This window comes from Anas acuta, chromosome 13 (genome assembly GCF_963932015.1).
Source record: "Anas acuta chromosome 13, bAnaAcu1.1, whole genome shotgun sequence".
Classification (NCBI taxonomy): Eukaryota; Metazoa; Chordata; class Aves; order Anseriformes; family Anatidae; genus Anas; species Anas acuta.
The window spans coordinates 1,401,569-1,420,970 of record NC_088991.1 but is presented as its reverse complement, the minus strand read 5'-3'; the positions used below and the strand labels follow the sequence as shown (position 1 = coordinate 1,420,970).

The following is a 19,402-nucleotide window of genomic DNA, read 5'->3' as shown; positions in this document are numbered from 1 at the left end:
ACTTCTTGTCCCAGCTTCATCACTGCCTAGATGAAAAAATAATGGGTAAGAACGTAGGGGCAGTACCAGGCTAGCAAGTTTTCTTCTAAGATTTTTTTATCAGGGTTCCGAGGAGGCAGCAAAATTCCCTATACAAGGTGGGTCTGGTTGGCATATCAGGCCCTCTGCTTCCCTCAGAAGTGTCACTGATGACAGTAACTCACCTTTTTTATCTCAACAGAAGTGGTTGTGATGTGAGGGTTAGGCCGACCAAACATTCTTTGATGCCTCCAACACAGATCATCATCTGCATCACTGTTTGACTGACCACAGGGGTACATTTTACAGGGGTACCTGGGATGGTGAGGCAGGCCGGGAGGGGTTAGGCCTGTTGCTCTGAACACAAATCTGTCTCCATTTCCCACCAACTCTTCAGTCACTGCCTTCTGCCTGTTGGCGAGAGGGCAGGGGACCCTCTGTGTCGTGTGTCATGACTAGGTGACACCCTGTCCCAGGGACAGCAGAGTACAACTCCACCAGCTCATCTTCTCAGGTTCCATGACACACTTGAAACAACTCGCCTCTGCATGGAGCTCTGCCACGAGGCTGAGCAGCTATTGTGCCAGGGTGCACCTCCTCCAGGTGTGCTCACTGCTGCCCTCAGACACTGACAGAAAAGTCAGGCATGCCGTGACCCGAGGCCTAGATGGCCACCTGTCCCCTCAGGAGCTCTGTCTGGACAGCTGCATTGGCTCCTGTGGGCACAGGGTACACAGAGGACGCTTTCTGCTGGGTGGACACCATGACCGGAGCTCCTTGAGAGCATACAGCAATGGCTGTCTGAACTGGCCATGTGAGGCTGCCCTGCTCTGCACCTCCTGGACTGACACCCCATGGTCACTAGGGCTGCCCGTGGAGGTGCAGAGGTAGCTGTGTGTCCCCAAGAGGGGCTCTGTGCTCCCCAGGTGCTCCTGACTCCAGAAGCCCTGGTAGGCTGTGATCCCCACGTGAACATGCCCACCCCAGGGCTTGTTGTGTGAGTTGCCATAGGACGCCTAAACTAGGAATAAACTAAAACTGTGTGAGGGAACTGATGAACAAGATAGTATGAGAGACATGAGCATGCCTGCCCGTGGTCACGAAACCCCCCTTCTCTGATAACACAGAAGACAGTATGCATGCAGAGGGGTATTTTCTCCATTGGTTGGTGCAGGTAAGGAAAAAGAAGTAATTTTTCTTCAAAGACTTCATCAAAACAGCTTCGAAAGTAAGACAAACATGAGAACTGTGATCCCAGCACACAAGATAAAAGTTTCTTTATCACATTTATTTTCTTTGTTCCCTTACTTAGTATCTAATTGCCCCATGCAGCTGACTTGACTGAACTGTTGGAGTTTAACAGCTCTCTTTGAGCTACAGTAACTTCATACTAGAACAGAATTAATTTCCATATTTTTTAAGGGAAAAACAACTAGTAAATTGCTAGCACCTTTCCTAATTATTTGCTTCATCAATGGAAGTACTACTGTACTACTGTCCTTTAGGGAATATTTTTAACAAATAATAAAATACATGATAAAAATGCAAGTAAGTGAGGTTCTGCTGAAAGCCAGTACAAAGTCAGTTCTTATTAAAGCAGTACCATATCTAACAGTATCAGACTGAAATTACAGGTTTTAATTTTGGAGTAGGGAACGAATGCAGGGTCTTTGTAGGGAACGAATGCAGGGTCTTTGTAATAAACACTCAAAATTATCAGCAGGTCAGTATTTTGTTGCTTAAAATGTTGGCATGAGGTGATTATAATTATGGATTTTAAATATCTAAAAGGAAATTTATACTGGTACAAGTGTTCCTTTGAATGATGATTTCTAAGAAAAACTGGTGACTTGGACCACTAGTTGTATTTCACAGTATTCAGCAAATCTGTCACTTGGATCTACTTTGTACACGGATGTGTTACTCATCATCTGAGATTCTCATTTTGTGAGCTTCAGAAGAAAAAAAAAAGTAGTATGTACTTTAGTAATGATATGCTCTATTACAGAGTAAAATGTCCTGAGTGCACTCATTTCAAGAAAACGAAATGTAAATGTACAAAGCACATAAAAAATCCATTTCAACTCTTAATCAAATTCAGTGGGATTAAACTTTGATGGTCCTCTAAGAAAGAACAGATTTTTTGTCTCAGCATGAGAGAATGGTTGGCCATTCCTGTTTAAATATTTTTGACAGAGGTTTCTTACTCATGAGTCACTGGATTTTTTTTATATCCTCTCAGTCTCTCTCAGAGTTGTGGGTTCCCTCAATGAATGATCCATCTCATGAGAAAATCCTGCTTCCAGTCGAAGCTAGGAGCTACTTGCACACTTGCAGGACTACCGTTCTTGCTGTCACACATCAGGCAGTCAGCATTCTTGTTGCAAAGAAAAAGCCATTTTATCCTTGTCAACAGAAAACAGCTGCTGCCAAACCGATAGGTATATCTCCAAATAAAGGGGACTGTGATGCCATAGCACCCCTGCTTCATCCCTATGTTGTTTTTCAAATTAACACCAGCACAGCAATAATAACTACTTTCACAAGCCAAACAGAAAGCCTAAGCTTTTGATAGGCTTTATTGAAAAAGGAAAATCTCCAGCATACCTGTTGAGCAGTCTGAACCCGTCCACTGTGGCTCACAGCTGCAGAGTCCTGCATCCAGGAGGAAGGTGCCGTGCCCTGAGCACTGCTCCTGGCAGACTGGCAGCGACGTCTCGCAGTTCACACCGCCCCAGCCCGCGGAGCAGTGGCATTCCCCTTGAACACAGACACCGTGGCCCGAGCACATTGGATCCAAGCAGTCCTCTGGAAAGCAGTGAATACACAGTTTAGAGCATTAAGTTTGCACCCTTACAGGGGTTTCCTAGTGACATACAGCATCAGGGATTCAGATCAATTTGGTGATTTTTGTGCAAATACTCCAACTGAAATGATGTTAACAAATGCACATGGAAAAACAGTCCATGCTAACATCTCTGCAAAATTATAAGCTAAAAACAAGACAAAAAGCAAATGCATAGACTGGTGGAGATCATATGATTATACTTATCTTGGATATTGTCTAACTGTTAAAAAGCAGATTCCCTGGACAGGTCTATTGCTCTTAGGGAAGTTTGTGTTTCAGTAACAGAGCTGGGAAAGAACTGGAGCAATTAACAATTAAATTTCTACAACTGTGCATTGTGTTTCCATTCAGTTATTTGTGCTTTATGTTTTATTCACATCTGGGAAAAGATTTATTCTTTCATGTTTCTCTGCAAAACTATCACTACAGCTGGGAACCTGATACAAAAAAAAAAGGTCATCCACTAAGCCCTGAATCGTGAGTCTCTGAATACTCACTGTAAAGAAATCTCATACACTCATAACAAGTATGTGCTGGGCAATTGCAGATAATGAACAGATTCATAAAAGTCGTAACGTACTGATGAACAATTTGCAAACAGACAAAGAGCTAAATTTATTCTCAATTTGGATTAAACTCTTCTTAGTGAAAAATTCAGGAGCTCTGTAGAAGAATTTAAATCAGATGGTTAGTCCTGCATAATCAGTATATTCCTTCATCAAGATCCAGCATTTCTTTAACAAGACAGACTTTGAGGAGAACACAGCCTGCCTTCTCTGGGGGCTTCAGTAAGACTGCAGAGCTGGAGAGTAATTTGTGGGGTGTTTGAGTATGCAAAACAATTAGCCAAAAGCCTATTCGTGTTAGATCATGCTTCAAACTAGTGTTAAAAATGCACTTTGGAAGTTCTTGTATGAATTTTTTTTAAGTATTAGCCCAAGTACTGTGTTAGTAATTAAATTGTAAACTTAAGAAATGGTGTTCTGTGTTACACAAATGAAGAGATGTTCTGTTTCAGCAACAGAAGACTAAATACTTCAGACTTAGAAATTAAGAGCATCCAGTTTACAGCACATTTTGATCTAAGAATAAAGAAGAGATGCTTTATCTTTGAGCTGCTATGCCACCAGTTCAAGATTTTATTTCAAGATTTATTTTCTATCTTTTTCAGCCTACCAGGCTTGTGCACAGCACAATCACAGAATCACAGAATCACAGAATTTCTAGGTTGGAAGAGACCTCAAGATCATCGAGTCCAACCTCTAACCTAACACTAACAGTCCCCACTAAACCATATCCCTAAGCTCTACATCTAAACGTCTTTTGAAGACTTCCAGGGATGGTGACTCCACCACCTCCATGGGCAGCCTGTTCCAGTGCCTAACAACCCTTTCAGTAAAGAAGTTCTTCCTAACATCTAACCTAAAACTCCCCTGGCGCAACTTTAGCCCGTTCCCCCTCACCCTGTCACCAGGCACGTGGGAGAACAGGCCAACCCCCACCTCACTACAGCCTCCTTTAAGGTATCTGTAAAGAGCAATAAGGTAAGTCTGAAAAAGAGGAATCAGTGTTTCTGGACAAAGTATATCTTGCTAAGCACAGGACAAAATACTTGGCAATTTCCTCTTATCCTGAAAGACAGCTCTTGATTTTGTCGATCTTTTGAAAACTGAGTGACTCCACAAACAGGTTAAAAAGCAACACTTCTTTTACAAATGATAATCTGACAGGATGAATTCAAAGCATGCCCATAGCAGCGAATGCCTATAGCTACTGGTGTTCCCTGGATAGTGCATCTGTTACTGTCTGCTGTGTTAATACATGTATGGCTATAATATTAATTATACACAATATGTGTGTATGATTACACATATATTGTATGTATATATATACATATATACATATATATATGTATAATCACACAATAATGTAATTCCAATCCCTGACAGAATTGCTTCCAGTAGTGTACAGGTTACATTGCACAATACAGTAAACTGAGCATTTGTGTCATTGCACACACTATTACAATAAAAATCCTCTGTACAGGGTTGTTTCATTTCTATGATTCCACTTATTTTTTTAAAGTTTAAATACCATAAAAAAAATCGTTTTCATGCTCTTAGCTTCAATAGCTGTCCGAGTACATTTATCTCAATTATTTTTTCAACCATTTTGCAGGACCACGTTATCCCAACAAGCAAAGTAACTGTAAATGGCAGTCAGCTTCTCACCAGCTCCAGGCTTGTTCAAGTATCATGGCCTCAGTGAGGAAATCTGTGTATTACTTGCTTTTTCTCATTTGGGTTTTCTTGTTTTTGTCCATTTCTGAAACTACCAACAGCTGAGAATGTAAGAAACATTCTCTTGATCCTCCCTTTAAGAAACATATCAGATATGTCAAATCCACCAAATCCATCCTGGGCATTTTTCTGATTAGAGAATTCAGGCCACATAAGAGCTTCCTTTGTGTGCTACTCAGAAGAATTACCTAAAACCTATATAGCACAAAGCACAATATATGCTGGCACTAGCTTCAGGCTAAGGGGACTACTGAAAAATCATCAAATCAGGGCAAGCATGAAGAACTGCTCTGCTTTCCGAGCCTATGCACAGGGGAAGAAAGCTGTAGCTGATGAGCTACCTCAGAAATGCTAGCAGCCAAATAACAACTGTTTCTTTCTGTAGATGAGGGCAGAGACGCATTGGTATTATAAGCAGCTGAAGTACAATTACTTGTTCTTGTAATTTCCCACTTTTTATTAGCCAAGCTTTAAAGGACGGTGGTTTAGTACCCCGAATATAGGCTCACAGTAAAAATGACATATGACAACAGAATTACACAGCATGCTCTGTGAAATTGAAACTGTTTGCTGCTCTCGTGGCTTCATATAGTCCGTACATTCTTCACAGAAAAATCTAAGATGCAACAGAATGAAGAAAGGGAAGGGATGATTACGCTCTGCTGATTACTTCAGAGAAATCCTAGATCTTATTTTGTTTAGATGATCTTCTGACTGTCTTACCATTAGCTTTTGGCCAAGTGAGAGTCTTTGATGGTGCACACTTAAATGACTGAGGTTTCTGGCACCACGGACCTGGTGATGCCAGCCACTCTTCCTGAAAAAACATGTCTGGGGTCTGAGAGAAGAAAAGCAGGGAAGAATCAGGATGGTCTCACAACCTGCCCCCAGAAAGGGAATCCTTGCATGCTGATAAACTTTTCCTTGGAGGACTGAGAAGCCACTGCATGCTGAAAGGCAAAAAATTCCTCCTGGCTCTTGCCATTGAGATTCAGCAGAGGGAGGAAACTGAAAGACTGCACAAGAAACTCAGCATTTCAAAGGACTGCCCTACTGATACTACTAGATATTCTTATTAGCCAATGTTAAATACTTCTAATCTTTTAGAATAAAAATGTGAATCTCGGAAATTATGTGATCAACTCCCACTGACTGTCACTGAGATCTGAATGCCTTTATCTTTGAATGGTTTCTATCTTAACATTCCTTTCCAGGAAGCTTTAAAAGGTGCTTGAAAAGCAGTATTGCTTCACAGTAAGTTTCTCACACCCATGTGAGCTCCTAACTACCTTAAAAAAGGTTAGGAGATTAAAGGCTAAAATCCAACCCCCTTCCCCCACCCCCCCTAACCATAAAGAGGGAAACTTCACAAACCTTCCTCACAGATCTCTCCTTTGTACCCAGGCACACAGATGCAGACTCCCATGATACAGGTGCCATGGCCAAAGCAGGTTGGATCAATACACTGTTCTTCGGGAACATCGCACTCTGGTCCTTTCCACCCGTTTCGACACACACAGTGACCTTTTTCATATTCTCCATTTCCACTGCAGAGCACTGGACAAGAATCTGAAGAAGGTAAATTGACCTTTTTAATGTACTTACATACTTATGTAGATCAACATTTATTGCATTTATCATTCTGTAAAATCATTTTTCCACTCCAGCCCTCCCAATCCTTCACTTGAAGGTTGTGACAGGCTGAAATCTTTGAACCAGATAGCACAACAGTAATACAGGCATCCTAGTGTCTTCAACCTGCTTTATTAACATACCTTAATTTTGACCTGAAATGGGACATCTTGGAAGACAAAAATTTCTCTCCTTGACAGGTCTTTGGAGAGAGTTTGCACAGTGATGCCTACTTATCATTTTCTGTAACATTAATATTGTTCCTTGGGACCTGAAGCAAGACACTGCCCTTTTCTTTTTCTAAGCAGACCTATCACTACTGAAGTTTTAGCCATTACTGATCTAACCTAGTGATGCAGAAGCTTAGTTTTACAATCCAGTACCAATTTCTGAGCTTATCAATCTTAAAATATAGACAACCCTAAATCTGAGGAAACAACAGAAAAGAATGAGAACCTCCATATATAATATTCAGTGGATGATGGACAATATTAATAAAATTAAGCTCGCTTATAATCTTTTTAGCAAGATTTTGGCCCAAATGCTAGAAAACTCCAGTTTTCTCTCGAAAAAACACTAGTTTTCATTAGAGAAACTCTAGTTTTCTCTAGGAAAAAAAAAAAAAGTCTAGCTTCTAGTTTCTCTAGTTTTTGCTAGTCTCTAAGTTGCTTTAGTTTTCTTTTCTAACCCTTTCCAATTTAAATCATATTACTGACATTTACTGAGATGTGATGTATTCTGAAGCGAAACAGATTGTCACTTTTAAGTAGCTGTAAACACTACACTCAACTGACACTCTTATTAAAAAATATTTTAAAATCACAAAATGGGTGCAAAGAGGGATGGAGAAGTCTCTTGATTCTGAAAGTCAGGGAGAGAGAAGTGGTCGAGGCATCTTAACTAAGTACAGCATAAAAATCTTTCTATGCCTGCACTTGTATCTGCCATCTGCCTGGAAGAAGGAATTTAATCTCTATTAATCACTTTGAATCTTTGTAAGCCCAGCAGTCACATATCATAATCTTGAACCCAGTCCTGTACATTAGGTTAGCTGATATGAGATTACCTTTTGCACAGTCGGGACCAAGGAATCCTGGGAAACAGTGGCAGTGCCCTGAGATGCATTCTCCATTCCCATTGCAATTAGTAGAGCAGTCATCCAGAACTTCTATTTATTCAGAGAGTTGTGCACAAAGAAAAACACAAATTTGTTGAATTTGAAATGAATGGCATCTTCACCCTGCTCTGCAGGACACATCTCAACATACAAATAGATGTGGAAGCAGAAAAAGGCCCATTTCCATTCATAGGGAGAATAAAACAAAATTCGTGTTCAAGCAGCTTACAAATATTAGATTTTGTCTTGACAGCTTTGAGATAACAAGTGCATCATTTATATTACACCAGAAAGCTTTTAAAGTAAGTGTTCATGTAAAATTTACCACCATTAAAAGCACTACAAGAACCAAAGTATTTGCTGAGAAATGTCCACCTTAAACACTTCCTTTTATTGTTGAAGCAATTCGTTGGAAACCTATTTATAGAGTAAATTGTCTTCCATGGTATTTGTTTGAACCATGTGAATTTAATTCTTTGGGGGAGGGTAGGATTTCCACTTCTGTAAAATAAGATGAAAAGAAGTCTTTCATAAAGTGATGAAACTCAATGCAATAATGGCCTAAGAACAAAATTTGAAGAAAAAAAGAACACCTTCGATTGTGATCTTAAACTTATGCATGTTTCATCATACAGCTTTGGATAGCAAACCACTTAACCTTACATGTTGCAGGGCCAGCTCATGTCTGTATATTCGTTAGCTGTTCTAAATCTACATGTGTAATTCCTTCAGGAATTCAGTGGATTCACTGATTTAGGTGGAATTCATGTAAAAAATGTGAAGTAAATTCAATTTTGGGATGCTCCCATGCAGAGTAGGTCAATGCCATGGCAGCACTAGGACTGAAGATGCCACAGCACCAGCAGGTTCTTTGCAGGGTGGGATCAGGGCTGAAGAGCAGTGGGAACTGAGCAGCCTATTTTATGGGCATAAGCACAAATAGGCATGTACAAGTACCTTTGCCTATCTGAAGATGGGAAACAGCTCATTTTCCACAAAATAAAAATTTTGGGGAAAAATAGAAAACCCAGATCCTTGTCCGTGGCAAGTGATTTGTGAGGAAAAACTTTTCTCAGGGAAGTGCATACCACTGGACTATTTAATCTAATCAAATCTGATATACTTTTAAAGTCAAACTTTTCCAAGGATGGATTATAAGCTTATCCTACAACTAATATGAATAACTGAAGTAAGTTTATTTTAATCTTATTTATGGGCACTTGGACAGATAAGGATCGGTTCCTCTTGAAAACCTCTACTGATACTTAAAAACATTCATTTCCTTTCAGACTATCAGTTTATACCAAAGAACAGGCTTTTGATATGTATCTGTTCATCAGATATTTACAACCTAGACGTGGATGTTTGTTTCAAGGTCAAATAATCTTTTTTTTTTTTTTTTTTTTTCCAGAAGTAAGTTTTTTCACAGATATGCTGCTCATTATTAACTTTCACATATTACTGTTCATTATCAGCTCTTCTCTTGTTCTATGTGTACACTTGCCTGTCTTCTCAGTTTTCTAGAATCACATGATAAATGATCCCTACACTGACTTGAAATGGAGAATTAATGGTTTGAACAATTCCCCCGGATGCAATGTCCAGTTTGGGACAGCCTTTATTCAGGCTATGAAAATACTCTAGATATGTTAGATTTTGCAGGCAAATAACCCCCCATCAGGGAAAGTGTCATCAGAGGTTTAGTTAACAGGTCAGCAAAATCAAACTAGTATGCCACTGACATCCAGCAACTGAATGGACTACCTAAGAGGTGCTCATGAGGTGCTCATCACACAGCCCACAACGACATACAGCAGAGGCATGCAAGCTTTTGCTATATGCTGACTGCTTCAGTCTGTGTTCCTGGTTGATTCCTTTGTCAGCAGGGAAATAAAATACAACTCCAGCCCTAGACACACCCCAAAGTCTGGGGTAATGAGCATTGCTCAAGGATCAGAAAATGATTTAGTTTTTGTTTTTAAATGTTTGTAGTGTTCCCCCACCCCCACCCCCCCCAAGATAAAAACAAGAATGATTATGCAAAGAAAAGTATAAGAAAATATACAGGCCATGAAAACACAATAGCTAGCAGTATTTTCAAATCCACCAGCAGTAGATTGTTGCAGTATGAAACCTCTTTTTGCTCAATATGTCTTCCCATGGACATTTCTCAAATTAAACATAAGGATTCCTGCCTGCCCTGTGGCCCTCACTGCTTCCCCCCGTAAGACCCAGCTTGTTCTGCTTGTTCTGTATTGGCCAGAGAAGGGATAAACACCTTCTTCTTCACCAAATTTAACAGGAACCTAACTGAAACATTCAATTGAATTTATAATATATATTTTTAAGATGGTGTGCTACTTAATGATGAAATACTGTTTATACTCCTTGTATAAATATTGCTACAGTAGAAAAAAAATCTGCTGTTACAGTAGAAACAAACAAGGGGTCAGATCTTTGGATTCTGGTCTGGACTGGAATTTGGCCAGGTTTTATGCTCCTCATAGAACATCTGTGAAGATGCTCCATAAATTGCTTGAATATTATTTTCTCACAGGACAATGAATAATGGTATTTCTCCCACTTGTAAAAGATTTACTTTTCTACACAAAGCAAATATGAACTTTTAAACAAAATATTCTAATTGCAATTCTACCTCATTTTAAAATATTTTTCCTGCAAATCTTGCACCAATGTTGGTATTTGAATCACTGTCCTGCTCTGCAAGGTGTTTTACCACCAAGTAAAAATAGCATTCAATTGTTCTCAAGAGCAGATGGCATGTCCATTACTAGTAAAGACATCTTGCTAAACATATGGCAGAACAGGTTAACTAAAGGGCAAAGTGGTTAAAGTCTTGCAGCAAACCAAGACTGTCATAAACAGAACACCTGAAATGAAATTCCAAACCCTATGCATGAGCACTTCTCTGCAACAATACCTAGAGTTGCAAACATTTGTCCAGTTTTATTTATTAACGAGGCGAAAGGGAATTGAGGGAATTGATATCCCACCAGAGCAGCATCCCCTGTATTTGCCTTCTGAGTTCCAAACAGAATGGTGCAGTTGAACAAGTTTATAAAATAACAGCAAATACCCATCAAACAACAACAACCAAACCCACAAAAGCAGCCTTTTAGATTTTCTAACTGATTAAAATACTGAAATATGAACCAAAAGCATGGTTAATTTTTGTAGGATTTATGGTTCCTGTGTAAATAGAGAGGGCAGACATATTCTCTTTTGTTTTGAGCGAAATAACACCAGAAATTACTCAAGCATTTAAACTATCACATAAAGATTTTAAAACACATGACAACTTCACACCTAATTAACTTGCTAACACCCATCTTTAATATATGAATGTTGCTATTTGCCTAATATTGGCATAAACATGAAGTTACTCCACTGAGGTTAATTAAACTAAACTGAAATAAAAAATATTTAAGAGAATATTTAAGAGACATTGTAATCAACATTGATAATATCTTTCCAAATGCAGCTTTCCAATGCAGTAATCAGAGTAACAGTTTTACTGTAATTGTTCTTACCAATCGCTGTGGTTAGTACGAACACTTGCTCCATTTTCTTTCCATCGTTGTAAAATGCCATATGCCAAGCTCCTTGATCCATGTACTCGATGAAGCCCGTCTCTTGCAGTGAAGTTAAGATCAGATTCCTGGGAGCTTGCTGTGGCTCCTCTGAGTTTTTTGGCTCCTGTTTAATTAACTGCTTTCCATCCATCAATTTTACAAAATCAAACTGAAATAATAATGAGCAACAATTAACCACCTAGTAAATTTTTATGGACTCTACTCTGCATGTCTCATTCAAACAGCAAAAAGCAACTGAAATCTTGAGAAGAATTGCCTGTCTGACTAAGAATGCATCAACATGGACAGCAGTTGCATATAACCTAGTCCATGTAGCTTCAGTTCTTTATTCCATATAGAAAGCATTATGGTAGGTCAGAAATCTGGCATCAAAACTTGCTTTTTGCTATGGCAGGGTAAATTCAGGCTTGCTTCACTAAATGCAGCAGGGGTACTTCAACGTTATATCTCTTTAATGGGAATAATTACAGAATTCCCAAGCTGTAGTGCCTTGCTTTATGCAGTGACTCATCTCAAATGACAAAACCAGATTAAATAAGCTATTGTTTCATACCAGAATTTTCAGTGTTTGTTCCTTAGTATCCCTATCACATATCAAAACCTTCTTACGCCTTTTATTTATATTTAATTTTATTAATGCGATTAAGTGGCTACTTTGTGACATGGAAACAATTAATACCTAATCAAGCTGATGCCAACAACTTCAAGAACAGTTAATTTGAAAGCATCATAAAAGACGTAAACTTTTCTGAAAGAAATGTACATATTTCTCTCTCTCTTTTTTTTTTTTCTTTTCTTTTTTTTCCCCCTGACATTCTCCAGACTGATTTTCAGTAAAGCTCAAGTTCAGCTTGACTGAAGACCCACTCAAAGCCAATGACGGCTAGAATCACTTATTTCTAAGATCAAACCTTCAGTAAATCATTGTTGAGATTAGACTAGATGACCTCCACAGGTCCCTTCTAAACAATCTTTCCACGATTCTGTATACAAGTTTATCACATATGTTATGCTGTGATCCTGCTATAAAGACAGCATTTTAATCCATTGAAATGATAGCTTCATATGCCAAACACAGCAAGCAAAAAAAAAAAAAAAAAAAGGTTGAATGTAACCAGCAATACTGCATATTCTTAATGCCTAGCTAGGTTTTCTCCTGCAATATCCCCATCAGTAAATGGTCTGAAATAATCTTTGTATGAGAAACTAACATTTTTTTTTCCTATTATCTCTTTATACTGATTGCTGTAGTCTGGTTGTTTTGATGAAGTCCTAGAAAGACTAAAGAATTTTCAAATGATCTAGTATTTCACCCCACTGCCCCCCAAAAAACAGTGTGCAGCAGTCCTGTCTCCCACAGCCATGTGGCAGTGGGCAGAATGGCTGATCTTGCTGGTACAACACTGCCTCTCCATTGGGGAGGGCATGGTTTGGGGGTGTAGCTAGACTTCAGTATAAGAACAGGATAAACAGACTGCTTTCTGTGGTTACAGCCAGTTCCTTCCTTCCTCCCTGCTTTAAAAGTGTATTGTGAACATTAGCAGCCACTGCTGTTTGAAACTGTAAAGCATGATGTAATTAGCATTATTACTAATTACCTGAGTGTGAGTAGGTGGAATGTTTCTTCTGCCATAAATTCCCAGCAGAGAATCCTTCGCCAGTGAAATGTTGAATTTCAGGTACATGGGGTGATGTATGGTGATCTGAAAGCGCCAGAATAAACCGGGCGGGATCATTTGCATAACTTGTGCTCCGATCTCAACTTCTCCTGTGTCTATGGTCCGTCCCTTCTGAAACACTAATTGTCCAGAAACAAAGGAAACAATCAGTTGCATATTCACAGTTGGCAAAGATACTGGGTCATGTATAATAAATAGCCTCTAAACTGAGGAGATTTCACCAAAATCATTGTATTTTTTTATTCAACTAATTGAAAAATACAGGTGGCGTGCAATATTTACCAAAATAGATGTCACAGAGCTTTTTTTTTTTTCCCCGGAAATCTTGGAATGCTTTCCTGACTGCAAAAATGTATTGGTTCTGCTGTGGAAACCACAGGCTTTACATCTACACCTATCAGCTGTTGAAACAAACCCCATTCGACTGCGAGTGCGGAGAATGCACAGCGGGACAACTTCCTCTGGCACAGGTCCCCAGCCACCACTGAGCAGGCATTGCATAAGCTACACAAATTGACACCGGTGAAGACAGAAAATCCATCAGACCTGGTAGGTCAGAGCCCATGTCCATGCCTGGATTTCTATTAATCACCATTTCCAACATTCATATTATGGCAATGAAAATATAGTCCTAGAGAAATAAAGAACATCTGTTTTTGCTTGGACTTTCTGCATAAAAGCCTAACGGGGGCATAAGGATAGGGAGAGGCAATCTAAAGAGAAAACTGTCAGCGTTTTGCAGTGCCTAACAATACATCTGCAGACATCTACAGCATGTAACTTCAACCATGCCTATGAGAAAGCTGAAATAGAAAGGGAAGTGCAACGTGCAAAAAAGCCATTGCCAAACTAAATCAGAGCTGGCTTGCTTTGCTGGCATGTATCACCATCTTTATCTATTTTAATGCCTGCCTGTGATCAGCATCCTGACATGCTGCAAGCCACAGACCCAATCCTGCTAACGTCTGAGGTAATTCCACCCTAAGTTCTGCAAAACCCTCAAGCCCATTTGCAAACTTTCTCTCAACTAGAAAAAAAGAAGGAGAGCATGCTACAAAGGAGGAGGAACCAAGAGAAGAAGATTGAATTCAGCAGCCATAGCCATTTATGTGTCATTTCATTCCAATATTGTGGTGAAAGATAAAGAGGAGCAGTCAAAGTGACTGGAGCCTTACCTTTCACTATAATGCATAAAAATATCTAATGCAACATAATGCCCAAGAAATTTTATAAATTGCCTTTGCAGCAGTAGCAAAGCTAGGGTCAGATTTTTCCTAAACATAATAACAGAGATGCTCAGTGGGATCCTTCATTGGCTTTAACTAGTGTAGGGAGTACTTAGCATTCTTAATGAATACAGATTTCGTTTAGAAGGCCGGAGCAATTCTCAGGGTACTGGATCTTCCAGCTTTACAGCTGCTTTGTGTCACCAGTAACAAAGCTACAGCAAGAACCAGGAGCTGACTTTTAACACCTTACCACATAAAAGCATACGTTTTTAGAGCACAGAACTCTAAAAAGCCACCTTGAACCTTAGTACATAAACTAAATATTTCCAAATCCCTGCTTTAGCAATGTTCAAGGTGAGACTACTTTTGTCCAATTTTCTTTGAGAATCAAGTCCTGCATGTGGAGTTTTGAGTAGAAATTTAAACTTCTAATGTAGTTGGGCAAAGAAAGTGGATCCCTCCCACCCCATGACACGCATCAGATCCTGTTGGCTGACATAAATTTAAAAACCTTTCCCCCTATTTCCAGTACTCCAGAGATATTAAATCTTAATGATTCATTGCAAGCAATTACCCCAGGTTAAGTAAAACACTAAGGAACTTTTTGATGATATTGACACACGGTAATTAATGTGATTCAATTACAAGACGGTAGAGCAATAAGTAAAAAGTCAAGGATACGGTATCATTTTGGAAGTTAATGGAATTATTGGTCTGTGTTCAACGTCCTTTAAAATGCACTAACTGCTTTTGAGTTTGTTGAAGTGAGAAGACCTGGTTCTTATTTGAAAAGAACAAGCATCAGGACTTTAGTTGTGGCATACGTGTCCTTTGAGGAAGTATTTTCACTAATTGGTGTTATCAGATTATGCTGAATAGCACGTTACTGTTGCTAGGCTCAAAACAACGTATCTGTGAGAAGTATTTCTACATTGGGATGAAAATGTTGTTTTAGTAATAATTTCATGTAATCTTAAAAAAGCATACATATACTTAGATTTCCTATTATCTCATTATATCTGAAAGAAGTGCATGCTGCTGTTCACAATGCTGACATGAAAAAACACATATTATCTACTGAAAGTAGTACTCGCAGCACCCCTGCCTTTCAAATACTATTTTTTTCAGGCAACCATACAGCATGAAAAGCTGACTGTAAGCACTGTGTCTGAAGTGCATGATTTCATATTCAGTGAGCCATTGTGACTCCTTTATAGAAAAAAATAATTTAGCTCTGTTTCTTTGCTTAATTGAATGAAGCAGTTATTTGGCCATACAGGTAAGTCATCTGAGGATATGCTATTCACAGACTATCTCATATATTTTTCTTACTCTTTCTTAGAAAAGTCATAGATAAGCATTTAAAATTACAGTGCTGCAATACAATTTCTGCACTTGCTCAAAAAACATCTTTCTTACAACGTTTTTCCTATGACAAAGTCTTATTTAATTACCTACATTCAATTCCTAGTACAGCTCCCAGTCTTATCAACTGGTATTAATTTCTCCCCATTCTTTCTAAGCACACTTTCTCTGCAGTTCTAAAACAGAAGATGGATTCCTAATCACAGGTTTCTTTTGGCTTCAAGAAAGTAAAACTCTGAACAGCATGGTGCCAATTATCTTCACAAGGAAGTACCCATATGCTGATTATTACTGATCCTGAAACAATCAATCTCTGTGTACTCCCCTGGTAATACCAGCATCAATAGGATGTCTGAGTTTTTAATCACATTGCTACATATTAAAATGTTAACTCATAGCCATGGGTCACTGTGTCATAAAATGACTTCTTAAAGAAATCTGACTTGCTGGTTTATAAACTTGATTTCCATTAAAAGATTAGTTAAAATATATGCTTTCAAAGTCTGGCAAAGTGTCTCGTGCTGCTGCATAGAGTTGGGAAAATGGGAGGTCATAATATCTGACAGTATCCCTGTGAAATCACATTAGAGGCTTCAAGTTTATAGGCAAAGTATCAACTTTTCATGGTACGCTGCTGAAGTCCTCCTTCCCAGCACATTAACATGGAATATTTGGTACCAACACTGGGGGAAGAATGACTTACGTATATTAAAAGGGATGGGAAGGAAGCAAGGAAATAAGGGAGGGAGGGAGAGAGACAGCAGAAGTTAGTCAGATCCAGATGATGCACATACCGATGCCTGGTCCTAAGTCCACATTGCTTTTCTTGTGTTTTCTGAAGTGTATAATTCTTATTAGCATACCCTGGATTAGCATACCCCAGAAGGTGGAAGATGACAAGTCAGAAAACAGGCTAGCTATATTTAAGACTGATCTCTGAAACTGTTAGATAAGCCTTCAGTGAAGGAGCTCTGGTGTCACAGCTCTCCTTGCTTTAGTGCTTTGGGGGAATCGTGGCTACGCATGACATTAGGATTGCTTGGGGTGAGGGAACTGTTTTTTTCTGTTGTTGTTGGTGGTGGAGGTTTTTACCTGCTACACTGAGTTCTCTATTGACTCACATATGCTCTTCTCTGTTCTCAAAAATCTAATTTTTAGGATCATGTTTTGATGTTTTTCCTGTACTGCCTCCTTTGGAAGCCGAATGCTTTGGATGAGCTTTTATTAAATCTGTAATATATTGACAAAATGATTTAATGCAGCTTAGAAGAACTACTTGAGATAGCTTAGACATTTTCCATGGTGCACCAGGACAGAAATACAAAAGTGTGTAAAACATTTACTGTAATTCACTATCAATCCATTCTAAGAGAAGAAATAATGGATAACAATATCATTGCCTCCCCACATATATTTCTATTGCTCATTTATCTAATATGATCTCTATCCAGCTGTGCCACATTGATTTGTAAGACTATTGACTGAGATGCAATTTTCCTTCTGGAGGGACTGGTACAACCATGTCCCACCTTGTCTCATATTTAGAGTCATAGCTCTTACCTGGCAGACACAGAATCATCACTGCTCTGATACAAAAGTTGAAAACTCTGGAAATCTCCCATCATTGCAGAACTCAGTAAAATTTTACCTTGCTCCTAACAGCTGGAAGAGTAGAGTTCACGTTCTATTCCCGTTCACCTTTCTCTGATCTAATCTATTTGATTTATCCACTTTTTCAGAGTATCATAAAAAGAAATGGGATGGCTATCTGCTTTTTAGGGTCAAAAATCATCGTGGTGTTATGTGGTGGTCAACGGGAAATAGGTATAAGGTCTTCTAGCTAGTATTGGTGTAGGTGAGTTAACAGCATTGAACAATGGGACTTGAGAGAAAGGAGTTTTGAGTCCTCTTGGCGGCCCTGCTCTGTTTCACGCTGCTGGCTGCACACTCCACTCCTTTCCTTTGCCAGCTCTGGCATGTCTCTGCCACTTCAGAACAGCTGGTTCATCAACTAAAACAGCAGAATACTATTCACCATTTCACCAAAGCCATTTTCTGCCACCAGTAAGCTGAGGTGCTTTACTCATTCCTGAGATGATTCCTGAAGCAGGCACAGGGCTACAGGGAGAGGTGCTGTGGGCTGTCCCCCACTGCCAGACTGGCTCAGACATTTTCTGAAACCCCAGGTGGTTCCTGCAAGCTGATTCAGTATGACTGGTTATAGCAGGATGTGACAGGATGCTGTATTTTAGCTTACGCCTTCAAGAACTGGATGCATTTAAAAGCATTAGGATTTCTGCCCTTCTGCATATTCTGACCTGTCAGCAAGAAGATTTTCACTTTGCTAAGAGTGACTCTGGTCTGCAAGACAGGCACAGCAACGAGCCCTTAGCACAACCAGGGGACATGGCAAATATGCTCTCATCTCTCCTGTCTTAAGACAAGAGGCAGCTCTCTGATCTCTCTTCTCTCACACAGGAAACGCAGTCATTTTGCTATTGAACATTACCTCCTTAATGGCTTGGGCCGGTTGCTTATTTCAGTGAGACTTCTGCTAAACGACACAGTCTGGATATGGGATTTTCATACCTATTTTCATTTTTTTTTTTTTCTAGAGAAAATAGAAATACTGCCAAACTTTAGCAAATACAGAATCTGAACTGTAGAAATGTTTAAATATTCCTACTTTGTCTGTCTGCTTCTTCACACATACCTTTTTTTTCTGTTTTATCAGAAACTTTTCCTCCGATTGGTGAGTAAGTAGTATCCATGGACTCTGTTCCTCTATTTCCTTTGCTAACTCCATTTTCGTACAGCTGCCCTTCAACAGGCTGTAGTTGCCAGGTTAAACCAAACAAGTGTACTGCTGCAAAAAATGAAGACCAATTAATTGATGTCTAAGCTACAGCACCTTCAGTTACACTAAGGAAAAATGCTATGACCCAGTTTCTGCAAAGTCAAGTATTATTTAGTTCTGTTAGCAATAAATCAGAATTTCAAGCATTCTAATGAGCAATTTACTATTTTACCTTAAAACTCAATGTTTAATTAGTTTCCACACTTTCTTTTGGAGCTCAGCCAGGTCATGGTGATGAATTTCTACAGCAATTAATGGAAATACTTGCAATTAAAAGGATAACAGTTGACTGCCTTAAATATTGTGTGACAGATTCTAATGCTACATCAACCTCCCTCAATTTTCAGCTGTCACGGAGCTCAGAGTTTGTTGGATTAAAGTACAGCCACCATGTAAAATTTTCACCTTTCTAACCCAGTTCTAAGTGAAATTGTGCCCACTGCATTCCCAAATGTTATCATTTAGATCAGTTTGAACATTACTAAAAACACTGACTTCATAGATTTGCCCTAGAATTTCATTGCAGATTAAAAAAAAACAAAGAAAAACAAAACACCTGGCTTCAGATCTAAAATATATGCAATTAGTTTGTAACATGTTATTGAAAATATAATTTTTATTTATGTATACATTGGGAAATCTATTAAATTAATTTTTTACAAATTTATCTCTGTACATGAGGGCTGTCGACATTTATTTTGGCTATATAGCCATTCACTTTTTCTGCTTGCCTTTCTGTTCTT

At 39.0% G+C, this 19,402-nt stretch overlaps 1 protein-coding gene across 5 annotated transcripts in view; it reads right to left on the bottom strand.

Moving 5' to 3' along the window:
• TENM1 (teneurin transmembrane protein 1) overlaps window positions 1-19,402 on the bottom strand; it is a 918,746-nt gene that overhangs the window by 118,471 nt on the left and 780,873 nt on the right. For 4 of the 5 annotated variants that reach the window (XM_068696724.1, XM_068696723.1, XM_068696726.1 and 1 more), the window contains 6 exons: window positions 18,516-18,668; window positions 13,128-13,327; window positions 11,467-11,677; window positions 7,865-7,966; window positions 6,541-6,735; window positions 2,626-2,826 (listed from right to left, as the gene is read on the bottom strand). In XM_068696724.1, coding sequence (XP_068552825.1) covers window positions 2,626-2,826; window positions 6,541-6,735; window positions 7,865-7,966; window positions 11,467-11,677; window positions 13,128-13,327; window positions 18,516-18,668 — 1,062 coding nt within the window. The remainder of the gene's footprint in view (window positions 1-2,625; window positions 2,827-6,540; window positions 6,736-7,864; window positions 7,967-11,466; window positions 11,678-13,127; window positions 13,328-18,515; window positions 18,669-19,402) is intronic. The other variant, XM_068696725.1, reaches the window with a different exon arrangement.